The sequence below is a fragment of the Lolium perenne genome, chromosome 5 (assembly GCF_019359855.2).
Source record: "Lolium perenne isolate Kyuss_39 chromosome 5, Kyuss_2.0, whole genome shotgun sequence".
NCBI classification, from domain to species: domain Eukaryota; kingdom Viridiplantae; phylum Streptophyta; class Magnoliopsida; order Poales; family Poaceae; genus Lolium; species Lolium perenne.
This window is the reverse complement of record NC_067248.2, coordinates 153,055,630-153,069,297: the sequence shown is the minus strand read 5'-3', so window position 1 is coordinate 153,069,297 and position 13,668 is coordinate 153,055,630. Positions and strand designations below refer to the sequence as shown.

At 43.1% G+C, this 13,668-nt stretch overlaps 1 protein-coding gene across 1 annotated transcript; it reads right to left on the bottom strand.

Annotated features, from left to right (window-relative positions):
- Positions 1 to 2,518: 2,518 nt before the first annotated feature.
- On the bottom strand, positions 2,519 to 10,119 carry LOC127300280 (protein ETHYLENE-INSENSITIVE 2). Its single transcript, XM_051330378.2, has 7 exons — positions 9,496 to 10,119; positions 9,008 to 9,094; positions 8,735 to 8,848; positions 8,437 to 8,649; positions 6,945 to 7,121; positions 3,682 to 6,339; positions 2,519 to 3,184 (listed from the first exon to the last, which is right to left on the bottom strand). The coding sequence occupies exons 1-7, from the start codon at positions 9,754 to 9,756 to the stop codon at positions 2,903 to 2,905; spliced, it is 3,792 nt and encodes a 1,263-aa protein (XP_051186338.1). The 5' UTR covers positions 9,757 to 10,119; the 3' UTR covers positions 2,519 to 2,902.
- Between the last annotated feature and the right edge of the window lie 3,549 nt (positions 10,120 to 13,668).

Here is a 13,668-nt window from a genome sequence, read left to right as displayed (position 1 = left end):
CGGCGTGAGGACGAAGAAGAAGAAGAAGAAGAAGAAGAAGAAGAAGAAGAAGGCGTCGGGCACACGAGGCCCGAAGTGGACGCCTCTGGAAGATCTTTGTCTGTGCGAGTCGTGGGCGACGGTGAGCCATGACTCCATCATCGGCGCCAACCAAAAAGGCGGGAAGTATTGGGCGAGGATCAAGGCCGAGTTCGATGAGCGCAAGCTCATCAACAGCGACTACCAGAAAGTGACAATGAAGAGGAGCCAAAAGGCAATGTCGACGCGATGGGCCATCATCCAGGCGTCGGTGAACTCCTTCCATGGGTACCATCACGACTTAGAGACCAGAGGCGACAGCGGCGCCGACGTCGCCCAACTGGTACGACTGTTTCTTCCATAATCCGTAGCGCCCACATTGTGTTCGATGAAATGACTCTGCTTCCTTTGGTTAGTTTGATCGGGCCATGGATTTGTACGCCAAGAACTCGGAAGGTCACAAGTCTTTCGTGCTCATGCATTGCTATGGCAAGCTCAAAATGAATGAGAAATGGCGGCTGACGCGCTTGTCGCTGTCCAAGGGGAAGGACGCCATTGATCTGGATGCGCCGCTGGCAACTTCGACAGGGCGTCCTACTGGCAACAAGGCTGCCAAGGCCGCCTTGGCCGACGCTGCGTCGTCTGAGAAGACGCAGGCGTCGATCACGAAATGCCTCGCCGACGTCTCCTCGACCTTTATCTCCCGCGACAAGAAGGCCGACCAAAGGTGGGCCGAGCTGCTCAAGAGGCAAGAGGAGAAGCTGGAGCTCAAGAAACGCAGGGACGACATGTCCCTGCTGAGAACGTCGACAGAGGGAATGTCTCCCCGGACGCGAGCGGCGCACAACTTCTTCAAAGGCCAGATCCTCGACGAAATCGAAGCCAAAATGGCGGCGGCGGACGCGGCGGCCCTGGCAGCGGCATCGGCATCGGCGGCAGCGGCAGCGCAGCAAGAGCAGGCTGACGCGTCTTCTACTGCTACACCTGCGTCGGCCTCCGCGTCGGCGACGGAGCAGACGCACCATGCACAGGAACAGGCAGATCGCGACGAGGTCGTCGTGCTCGACGGGCCTGCGTCGACTCAGGACACGACGCCGTCGACCAACCCCTTCCCCTTCTTCTAATTTGCATGCACCACCGGTCTGTAATATGATCGCGCGCCCAGTACTTTGATCGATCGCCGCTACTCTGATCGCGACGAATCGGCGGGAACGATCTCTTTTGAATGCATCTATTTGAATTTCTGACTGGGGGCGGCGTTTGGGGGACGCGGCTGGGGAGCGACGTCCCCCAAACGCGGCACGAACAAAACACGTCCCCCAAACGCTCGATCCGGCGCGGTTTGGGGGACGGTTTGGGGGACGCGACTGGAGATGCTCTTAGGGTGTTCGTCTTTGCGCTGAATGGATCATATGCCACCCATTATCGAGGTTGTTGCCTTCTAGGTGTGGTAGCACTGGAAGGATACGGTCTCGATGCCGTGGTTGGAGGCTAAAGCTCGTTCTAAACTACTCCCTCCGTCCACAAATAAGTGTACGTATGGGATTTTCAAGATAAATTATGAGATGGAGTGAAAAGTACATTGGGAACATGCATTTCTCCTCTTTAATTCTTTCACCTCCAATAAGCTAATTGCATGTAAAAAGCAAGAAAAATATGTGCTCAATATTATTGGGTTTGATTTCCGTGCGATGAAAGAGAAGCAATTAAATTGCATTGGGAAGATAGGAGTACACTCTTTTGTGAACAAAATTTAGAGTCTAGGTGTCCACTTATTTGAGGACGGAGGGAGTATAAGTTATGTTTTTAAAAGGCTCACATTTTGAACAGAGGTAGTAGCTGTTAGCCGAGCTAATCTAGCAAAAAGGACTATATAGGTATAGCGCCGTTTGGCTATACCAAGCTTCGCAAAGGAACTGTACCATCATTGTTCCGTAATTAAAAAAGCTCTCTTCCCCGCAAAAAAAAAAAAAAAAAAAAAAAAAAAACTGAAAGCAGAAGGAAATGCATTTTGGCTCGTATGTACCTAAAAAATGCACCCATATAAAAAACATTTATTTGTTTATTTTAAATATCCAAGTGTAAATTCAGTCTATTCTCAAAAAAGAAGGGTAAATTCAGTCATTCTATATTTCCACACAAAGTTTTATGACTTGTGTAAAAGAACAAATTTTGGCGCTCCAAAATAGCCATTGGAGCATATTTTTGTGTGTTTCCTATACACGTCACTCAAAAAGTAAATTATCTTTTTTCTGTAAAACTTTCTGGCATTTTTTTGTGTTTCCCATACATGTCACTCAAAATGTAAAATGTCTTTTTTCTGTAAAACTTTGTGCGCAAACATGGGAATACATTTTCAGAATTTTTTAATAATTTAAAATGCAATTTTCATAATGGGTGCATCTACCTATAAACCAAATCACCATGTCCGAAGACGGAAAAATGAACCCAGGCACTAATGATGTGAAAAGTATGCCCAGAAGCAGGCATCACAAGAACATAGCAACTGAAATTATCACATGAACATTACTTGCAACCTTTCTACAGAGTCACATAGGCACAGAAGGCCAAAAAAAACTAATCCAGTTGAGTCACTACAGTGGCAGACTTTACAACGCAGATCCTCATCAGGATCGCATCTCTTCCACACGCCGTGGTCGCGGCAAACATGGTCGGTTACCCTTCTTCATACCCGGCCCCTCAAACATCACATGCAAAAAACCAAAGGGCCCAAAAAGGTCAAGGAGCTCTCTCAGGCCCTAACAACGTCGTGCAACGAAAAAAAGAACTAAGGCTTGAGAAGCAAGGAAATGGCACCCTGCCTACTAGAACAGTTGCCAGAAACCCTACAAAACAAGTAAAAACATGACTTGTGGGTGGTTCACTATTGTCCAGCAGACGGCTTGCTCGACAGCCTACGCTTGTATCGCTTGAGCACGGAAGCCAGGTTCTCCTTCCCTTTGGGGAAAGCTACATCTCCTGCTGCTGTTCCGCTTCGGCCCTTGCGTCCGGAGATGGCCTGCTCCACGTCCTTGATCGTCTCCAGGATCACAGCTGAAGTGGTGAAGGTGCCAGAAATGGGCCTGGCGACCGGACCTACTATCTGAAGGCATGTGCACCCAGTGAGGGGTTTCCGGGGCTTGGAAAATGCAGGTTCAAGGACTCCCTACATACAATAAGTATAAGATCAGCAAATAGGCAAGAAAAAAATGGATTCCAATAAGAGATGCATGCCCATCATTGCAAAATCCAAGAGCCCAATACAACTGAGCAGCTGATCCTATTTATGATTTTTAAGGAATAAAAGCAAAGGGAAAGGCCTACTTAAAAGTTAATGCAAGTTCTATACACTTGTGAGATACAACTAAAAGTTAGATTCCAATGTATATGAAGTCCGTCCATAGCAGTGGGTCACTCTATTTGCTTCATGAAATAGTCCCAACAGCATAGTAAATTAGCAAATTGCTGTATCTCAATTTCTTTTTCTAGCTAACTACCATTTCAAGTAACTTAATGGAAGGTGAGATAAACTATAAAATTATGCAGTCATGCTTATAACCTTTGCTACATGGATGAAGCAACAAATATATGGATCCTTCAAGGGTAGCCACTTTTTAGTGGTAAAATACATGCTTGCTGAAAATAGATAAGACAAAGGGTCACCTGAAGACGGTTCAGAACATAAGTGTACTTCCCCCAAAGTTCTGGTCTGCTTTCCACAAGGGATAGGTCCAGTACCCTACGGATACACCAGACACCAAAACTAACAACCAGGCTACTCTGCCAAACACAACTTTCACCACAGTTCGGTAGTCCATGCATGCAATTGGCAGCTCTGTCATCATTCCTTCGAAGTGGCTGTGAGCTTTTGTCTGAAGGCATGCGCCGAAGCTCAGGTGACAACAGATTCTCAGTTGTTTCTTGTGAATATTTCTCCGCTGCTGCAACTTGATCAATCAAATTTTCATCGCAGCCACCATTTTGCCTAAAGAGCCATCCTGATCCTTCCACTTTCAAGATCTTCACGATGCAAGATCTAAGAGATTGAAGAAGTTCTACCTCGCACTCTGTGTAAGAGGAATCATCATTTGTGATGCCACTTGATCTCTGGCCAGTGTTCACCTCACTTTTGTTCAATTCTGCACTTGACACGCCAAACAGTTGTTCAAACGGTTGTTGGGCCCAAAGGGATTTGGCGTTGGGGTTCATACCCAATTGCATGGATAGGACATCCCTCTGGAGGTTATGTTGTGAGCGCTCATTAAAGGCAGCTTGAGCATTGGACCTGGCTGTTGGGTCCACATATTGCGGTCTCTCAGATGCCAACTTACTTAGGTATGACTGATTCCCAGCAGCCCCACCCAAATTCGCTTCATTCAACAAAGCCTTTCTGCTTGCAGCGATTAGTGCAGATATGTCAGGTGAACTGTGATACTTCTTTGAGTACGCAGATGAGCCACCACTTTCACTTTCTTCAACAGAGAAAGAATCATAATAGGGTCTCTCCACTGATGTGTTTAAGCGGTTCATCGTTGGGTTTTGCAAAGGGTTGGCTCCCAGTGAACCACGCACATTTTGGCTACGGGCATGCAAGGGGGAGTCTGGATAGTTAGGAAAAGAATATTCAGAAGATCTAGGAACTCGTCGTGGGTCCAGGGGGATGTTGGAATACTGACTTCTACTTGCATTCATTCCTTTCAAATAAGATGCCAGCTGATATCCATGAATGGTAGCAGGCTGATAGAACTGATTATCAGTGTAAGAAGGCACATTACTAAAATTGGAATAATAGTTTGCATTTTGCTCAAGCAAGCTGCTGCTTGGACTCGAAATGTCTGTGTATGGTAAATTCATGCTCTGAGACCAATTTGATGAACCCATTGAACCCATCTGCTGCCCAGAATTCCAGTCTAGACCACGGATTTCCTTCTCACGTGACATTGAGTCCCATGAGTTCAGTGAGGTAGGTGATCCTCGCATCACATCTCTCATCAAGGGGCTCTTTGAAGCTTCAATGCTTTGGTTATCTGCCCTCACAGCAGAACTAGCTGTTTTCGAGTCCAGTCCAAGCAAAAAATTGTACCTTTTATCATTTGCGTCTTGTGTAAGTTTACCATGATAATCAAAAAGGTGCCCCCAGAACTCATCAAGAGTTGCTGCTAACTGCCTCCTTGCAGCACGGCCCAAACCAGAAAGTGTTGAAAGGCTGCCACTACCATTGCCAGCATCAGTGTCTTTTCCCCTGCTGAAAGTCAGAGATGGTGGACCGTCGGGGTTGAAAGGTGCTCTGCCTACAGCAGACTTCTCATATTCCAAATTACGTGGGGTAATGTTATCCTTGTCCGTGCAAACTTCTGCTACTACTTCAACATCTTTTTCAGTTGTGCTCTTCACTTTGATGTTCTCTGCATTAATATGTTCTACTGCAGTGGGGGTAGAAACCTTTGGTATCGACTCTGTCCAATCAGCTACACAAACTGGTTTTGGCTCTTCATGGTAGACAGGTGGTGAGGGTTGAGCTTTAGGAGTACTCACTGTATAAGCAGTTGATTGCTGGCTGTCATGATCAGACTCTGCAGTGGTGTCAGAACTTTCAGTATGCTCCAAAGCTGATTCCTGATGACTTTCCGATTGCTCTCTGAGAGCATCAGTAGAAGACCTTTGAATTTCTTCTTGGGCAACATCTTCCAGAAAGAGCTCTTCTCTATGATGAGCACTGCCCAATGGTTCTCTCTGAGAGTGCACAGACAACTCCAGAGTTTCGGCTTCATTACTTGCAGACTTAAGTGGAGTAACAGCCAGGAACAGTGTAAACACAATAGATACACACGAAGTTAGGACTATGAGAGTATATGGAAGTACCACAGGGCTCCCGGTGTTGCCTTTCATGTTGTTTGTCCAGGTGCTATCACCAAACAGGATTTCCGCCATAAAAATGATATTCGTAAATAGCATAAGCAGAAATGAAAGAAAGGCCAATATTTCAACAGACGAAGATATTCTGTAACTGCCCATTAATGACCTGGACGAGGCGACACGGAAAACAGGTATAACAGACGAAGGGAGGAGCATAGCCTGGATGACTGGGCAGATGATAAGGAGCTGATATATTGCTTCTGAACCCGCAATCCTTGCATAGTAGATTGTAGGAATCATGGCAAAAACCTTCAGTAGCAGATGGTGCGCAGAAAGAGAAAGGTTTACACCAAAGAAATTCTCCACAATTGCATGGCTACCAACAATAGATGACAACGAGATGATGTGGCTCGAAAGAAGAAGAACCACTAAGAACACAACCGGTGCTGCAGGATTCATGAATATCTGCAGAAGACAAGATTCAGAGAAACTCAGGATGGAACTTCGATGAGGGACTGAAACCAAAAAGGACAATATGAAAGATAACTGTAAAATATTCAATAGGAGAGAATGGGGACAAATATGACAGATACATAACTTAAGGAGAAAATTGTTTTATTATTATTTCAGATTTGGACGCTGCTGAATATATATAGGCAGCAACGACTGAAAATAAATTTGAAAAATAAGTACTACATCCGTTTCAATGAATAAGGCGTATAAATTTAGTCAAAAGTCAAAGTTTACTACTCCCTTCGATCCATATACTTGTTGTGGTTTTAGCTCAAATTTGAACTAAAACCACGGCAACTATTATGGATCGGAGGGATTAAGATCGACCAAATATATAGAATAACTGAAAAAGATAGCAAAATCTAAACCATTAAAGAAATATATTACAAAAGTAAACTTTATGGTAAATATATTGATATTTACTTTGTATCGTAAATGTTCATATTTTTGTCTACATTCGTCAAACCTAGAGGGATGTTGCCTTTTGACTAAATATATACACCTTACTCATTGGAACGGAGGTAGTAGGAACTACAGAAAGGAAGTCAGACACAGACCTGGTTCATCAGCTCTACAACATCTTGAAAGGTCAGGAGCAGTGCATCACTGGATCCAACTGCTGCTGAGCTTATGAGAACATAGTTCACAAGGAAAACCCCAGAAAAAATAAACAAGATAGAAATAAGGTGGTCATGAAATAAGGACCCGAGTGTAACAGGTGACCTCTTTTGAGCCTGCACAGATGATATTCAAATTAACATAGAAAAGGTAAAGATAGAAAACAAATAAAGGAAAGTAGTTTATTAAATCACCACTCCATTGAGTAGAAAGCGTAAAAGTATAATGCAAACACATGGTGCATCCTAGAGTTCTTTGTAAATACCAAAAACTTGATGCATTTCCTACACCCCATAACCACATAAAAAAGGAGAGATTACATGCTTGTGTGTTTTACTATCATTTTTTAAGTGGGAAATCCAACCAATTTTTCGTGACATTACAATCTTTCAAATTGCATTTTTAATAACATTTCAAGTAAGGTAGCAAGAACATAGGGGGGTTTTTACAAGGGAAGATTATATATCTCTTATTAAGCATTTGGCACAGAATTCCTTCAAGATTGACAAACCTCGCCAGTACATTATACGAGAAAGTCATCACCAGTAAGGAACTCGGGATCTAAACTTCTGTGGCTTATCAGAGTGCTCACGAATCTAAGATTGACCTCGTTACAAAATGGAACATAGATATACTGTGGTTAGTAGTTAATGCCTTACTGATGATTTTGTACTGACAATTCTGTTAGGAGGGAGAGAAATTGCGCAACCTTACATCTTACTCATTTTTAATGGGGTAAATATATGAGCCTTACGTGGGACAACCTGGGAAACAGAAATGTACATGTAGCACATGGTAAAAAAGAACTTAAAACTCAAGGTGGATCTGAACCACCTAATTTTAGGGTATTAATCTATGCTGGTATCGATTATGAGCCTTGGAGAAACGCCTGTAACTTTAAGCCTTGGAGTTCATATTGAAAATACTGAGAGATTAATGAGTGCTAGTGCTATTACTGAGAGCACATAAAGTCACTTTATCAAAGCGTAGACTACAGTGGACCAACTGGGCCTACGTAATTACACATGACAAACCTAACAACCTTCAGTACAAGATAAGGTGCTGGCAACATGAAACGAGAACACCAAAAAAGTCCAACAGTTTGTCATATTTTGGTGATGAACTAATCCGTTTTGTATCATGTCTTCAGTACTGTCAGTATAATAACTTGATTGACGAATACATTTAAGGTCGTAAAACACCATACAAGATACAATCTGAATCTACAAGTTTCAACACAGACCTCAACTTGTGATGGAACTGGACAACAAGTTCTAAAAAACTAAGGGCGCCAAATGTAACTCCAAATGCACTACATTACATGAATGTTCGCAAATGAACATGGAAGTTGTGCGCTATTACACTATCTCGAGTTCTAAAATGCTAAGGGCACCAAACGATTCGAACTAAATCTTGGACAAGAAACTTTACCTGTACAAATGATGAATGGACATAGAAATTGTGCGCTATTACATTTCCACCCAGAAGTGCCATGAGCGAATACGCACTTTCACCACTCAACTTGGGGAACATGACATCCATATCGAGAGGAACTTTTGGTTGACTGACCAATAAACCAAGCACGAAGCAAACAAGTGCGAGACCCGCTATGCAGGTATTTAATGTTCCAGCCACCTTCTTGTCCTAGAATGGGCACAAGCAGAAACCAAATGTTGGTAAGAGCTTGAGAAGGTTCCTTGTATGATGTACTTTTTTCTTATAAAGTTACCAGATGGGAGATCGCATATGGTAGCAGATTAACCGCAAAACTTGCAAACCATATGCCTGTGACAATGTCATCATACTCGAATACAAGGTTGAAGCCCATTGCTATGCCTGAAATCTGAAAATAGTGAAGCATCACCATTAGACCATCAAAAATTTAAAAGTTGGAAGCCAGTCAGATCACACGCTCTGGTTATGAATCTACAAGCCAATGCATATAAATGTCCAGACTGAAGCATTGACAGAAGATAGATTTGTGTGAAGTGCCTAGACATACCATGGTAACTTCTGCAGTTAACAAGGAAATTATTGCCTGAACACCAAGGCCGGCACATATTGGCTGACTGTACTCCTGGACGCATATCTTCATGTTCATGTAAAAGTATCACAAGAAAAAAAAAAGTCAAAACTCTCACATAAAGAATATGATGAATATAGCTGAATGATACAGAACAATAAAGGAGAATTGTTTAGAAAGAACTGAATTCTCTACAGGTAAAAGGAAAAGAAAAGGAGAACATAAATCTCAAAGAAAAAAGGAGAACTTTGGGGCAGATGATTGCTGGTTGCTCCTGTACACCGGTAACCCCAGCTTTATCTTTCAGTTTATAAAAGGAGGGTAGCGAAATGTTACATTTTGTCTTAAGAAAAGAGTAACTTTGATGAGATGGAAGCTACTGTAGACAATAGATGTCAACTTGCTAGAGGTGTTGACCACAGCCACAAGAGTAAGGATAAGAATGGAGCGCGCAAAGTGTTGCTTACCTCTGCCAGATTCTTGGTGGTGACCATGCCGATGCATATGGAGAGGTACTGGCAGAGGACGGCGGAGAAGTTGAAGAGCAGGACGAGCAGCACGAGGTCGTAGCCGAAGCGCGAGCCGGCGTCTATGGTGGTGACCCACTTGCCGAGGTCGATGTAGCCGATCGAAATGAAGAGCGCCGGGCCGAGGGTGCGGAAGAGGTTGTTCCGGCCGCCGCCCTCGCCAGCTCCCAGGGAGTGCGCCAAGCTCCGGACGCCGTCCATGGCCGGCCGAAGCGAGACGAAGCGCGCGCGCGCGCGGTCAGCGACGAATCCAGAAGCGGAATTTAGCAGGCGGGGTCCCGGCTAGCACATCCGGCGATCTGCGTGGCGGGGGAGGACGGATCGGATCGGTGTGGCCTAGACGCGCGGGCTCGGGTCGTCGGGAATGGCGAGGTGGGGACGGCGGGCTGGGGAAGGCGAGACGATGGGGCGTGGAGGTAGACGCAGTGGCATGAGCGGAGAGGACGGAGGTCGGGGAGGGTGGAGAGGGAGGAGGGCTGGGGCATCGATGGAGGAGGAGGGAGAGGAGTGATGGTGGACTGATGGAAAGATGGGTTCTTGGGGCTGGGGAAGATGGGGGAGGGAGAGAGATTGCAGATGGAGGATCCTCTATGGCTGGACTGTGTTTGGTAGCGTTAGATGTGGGATCCTGTGTGGCTACTGTTAAAGATGGAACCAGTTGATGTTGTTGGGATGACAAATGCTTACTTTATGTTATCTCGCACTAACAGCTTCATTATTACAGCTAGGATCACTTGCATTGTAGTACGGGCAATCGCCTCGAGAGACTCTGCTGACCAAAGTTTTGCCCGTGCAAGTCGCAAATACTAAGGTAAGAAGACACTCACTTGCTATCGAAACACCTCTCACTGTAGTATGTTTCAACATAAAATTAACCTTTTATAGAAAAATATTTTTAAATATAGCAATGCTTGAAAGAAAATTGAATGAGCGAATTCTACTTTTTACCCTGTACTTGTACATTTGTGACATCTATTACCCCGTTTAGTGGCACTTCTACCGAAATATCTCATTTAAGAGACATTAAACACGGTTTTATCCAAGTTTAGCATTTTACTCGTGTTGGTTAGATAGGGCCGGCACACTACGTCAATGTGGTGCGACGAAATGGGTAAAGATCGGAGGTCAGCATCGAAGATCATGTCCAAACTTAGCATCTCCATTTGTTCCATTCATTGTCTATCATTCTGAGAATTTCGAACCCCCTTCATCACTTCACACCTTTCTCAATGGACAAACCTAAAAAAATGAGGGTTCCGGGCTTCTAAAAGGGGTATTATAGATGAGTTTTTATTAAATAGGGTAATATGTGTTACAAATATACAACTATGGGGTAAAAAGTGGAATTCACTCAAATTGAATTAATAATATTTTTTCCTAAACCACCAAATATGCAATGTTATTTCACAGCGATAATAAATGAAACATTATCTTGTAAAAGAAAGAATTCAATCCTCCTCGAAATAGGCTTTCGCCCCGCTTTATAAATAATCAACCACATCATACAACCGTTCGGAAAAAAAAATGATGGGCAACAGCATAGACATGCCCAACTGAAAAGTAAAGCCATACAAAAGAAGATCAAAGCTGAAAGACAACATGTACAACCGCAAGTGGAAAGAATTCAATTGGAATGCAATGTAATATTCTCAAAACAATAAAGTGTCGGGCTAAAGTGCAAGGAATCCAAAATTTAAAAAGTGTGGGATTAACGTGCACTAGTGTGCAGTAGTGGGTTAGCCCACTAAAAGACACCTATAAATGATGTGGAAAAAAAAAGTAGGAGGAAATATAGTCAGAGGTTGGCACGCTCATATTGGTATTGTCCACAAACTTGACTGCTTTTTTATTGAGTAAGGGATCTAATATATAAATTTCAATAAATTGTGACATGGTAGATGCTTGTTATGTGATGGGTCATTTGACTCAAACGAATTTTGTAGGAACTTTAGAGGATTTGGGTCCTCAATAATCTTTCCTGCCAAGGTCGTTTAATTCACAGGGTTACTACCTTTGGGAATTCTTATTACGAGTTCTCATGCACTCTATTTTGGAAGAAAAAATTATCCACTCAAACTTCTTTCCATTATTTCTTTGTTTTTTTTCGCGGTATCAAACAAACTTTGATCTAGATCGTGTAGATTTCTAATCCTTTAGAATTGACGACTGACATGTCACTCACAATTCTTTGGTTTTTCTATTCCTCCATTTTAAAAATCCGTTGAATATAATGAGTCATGAATGTTGCTAATTTTCTCGAAATTTTTTGTGGCACGCGGGATGATGAATTGAGGGCTTATGACTAGTTCTTTTTGACTTGTAGGACAACTTCATGGTGAAAATAAGTCCAATCTAAAAGAACTCGTTTCTCAGTCGCTTCTGTCGGGAGTCATACTCACACATTTCTTCATAATGGAAAGAAGATACCATTATCGTAAGGTTGTAATTTGGCACTATATATAGAAAAAAAAGTTTGTTTAAATTTTTATACAATTATTTCACTTCTTTTTCATGGATGGAAAATGCACCTCCAAACTTTTGAATTCATTTTGTGGGGAAAAGTACTACATATCATAGGCTAGGGCCAGTATGGACTTATCACTAGACAACCCACAATAAGACGAGATGATAATAGTCGAAAAGAATTGGAATATAGTTTAGAGGAGCTTCTTCTCACTTTTGTCTCTTTGGGTAGCTCAAAAAAACTATTTTGGGAGAAGCGGTAGTTGAAATAATTGGGCCTTAGTGCAATAGTATATCATAGGGTTGCTAGCGCACCCAATATGATCCTGGGGTTTGACCTCTCTTTTTTTTAATGTGGGAGGCAAAAGATTTGCCTCCATTCATTAAATAAGGAGAAGAGTCTTGACAAGACCAACAACAAAGCAACAAAGAGAAAACCGAAAAAAAAGTTCCAAGAGGATTACTCTCCCGTCATTATAAAACTAAAATGCTTTGCTCCCGCGGCAACCCAAAGGTTTACTTCTCTCTTAATGGTGGCTAGTAAGATGGTAGTAGGTGCCGCTTTGTTGTTGAAGACCCCTTGCATTTTTCTCCTTCCAAATAGTCCAAGACACAAGCATTGTGAGGGACTTCATGGCCTTACAGTTAGGGTTGGCCGCAGAAGTCATCATGGTCCACCAACACTTGAGAGAGAGGTCCACCGTCCATTCATTGGTTTTTATGGATGAGATACCAATCCAAGTTTTCACCATATCCCAAAGCCTCTTGGAGTAGCGATAATGGGAGAAGAGGTGAGCCACCGCCTCTTGGGTTTGATTGCAAAGCGGACAAAGCCCACAATTCTTCCATCCTCTCCTCTCAAGGCGATCTGTCGTCCAAATCCTATTATGAAGAGTCAACCATGCGAAGGTGACCTCTATTATCGCATACTTGGGATAGCAGAAAGACAATACAATTGCACCACTATGTTTGATCGAAACGATGAAGCATGGACAAGCGAGGGACTGATACGTCGGACAACGGTAAAGAGGTGCAACACAGATAGAAATTAACTCCACTTTGACTTCCTTGTTGGGGGGCTGACTAGGCATTACACATTAGGACTTCCTTATAGAAAGGAGTATGAATAATCTCAATTGTGTGAATAATAATAAGCAGGCAGATAAAAGATATATGGTATATATAATTAAGTTAAAGATAGCTTGATTATGGAGAAATGCATTAATAAATTCCCGGTCGATTCGATGGGGTAGCAACCTCATGCACAAACCACAATACCATGTTGTCGGGATTTGGATTCCCGGTCGTAAATTTGTATGTGGGTGGGGGTTTAATTTGTGACCATGATTCGATGTGGTAGCAACGTAATACACACAAGAGATATACAAGTTCAGGACCTGAGAATAGATCATCGGTAACAACCCTACTTGCTATTGGTGGTTGTGGGATTTATACGTGTGAGGTGTTGGAGGTGCCAACTTTTGGTGGGAAGTTTGTTGGGGCATGTTCTTCCCTAATGGGTAAGAACATGGTATGAACGATATGAAAGTTGAAAGGATCATGTCGCCTCGTTATCTTCAAGTGCGGGAGAGGAAGGACTTGAGCTTGGTTGCGCATGTTCCTTTGTGTTTTTAGGTTTTGGTTTGCCTT

Coding starts and splice junctions, on each gene's coding strand:
- LOC127300280 (XM_051330378.2), bottom strand. CDS start 9,756: ATGGACGGCGTCCGGAGCTTGGCGCACTCCCTGGGAGCTGGCGAGGGC. Junction 8,849..9,007: donor TAACTGCAGAAGTTACCATG/GTATGTCTAGGC, acceptor CACTATTTTCAG/ATTTCAGGCATAGCAATGGG. Junction 7,122..8,436: donor TCCATTCATCATTTGTACAG/GTAAAGTTTCTT, acceptor TCATCTGTGCAG/GCTCAAAAGAGGTCACCTGT.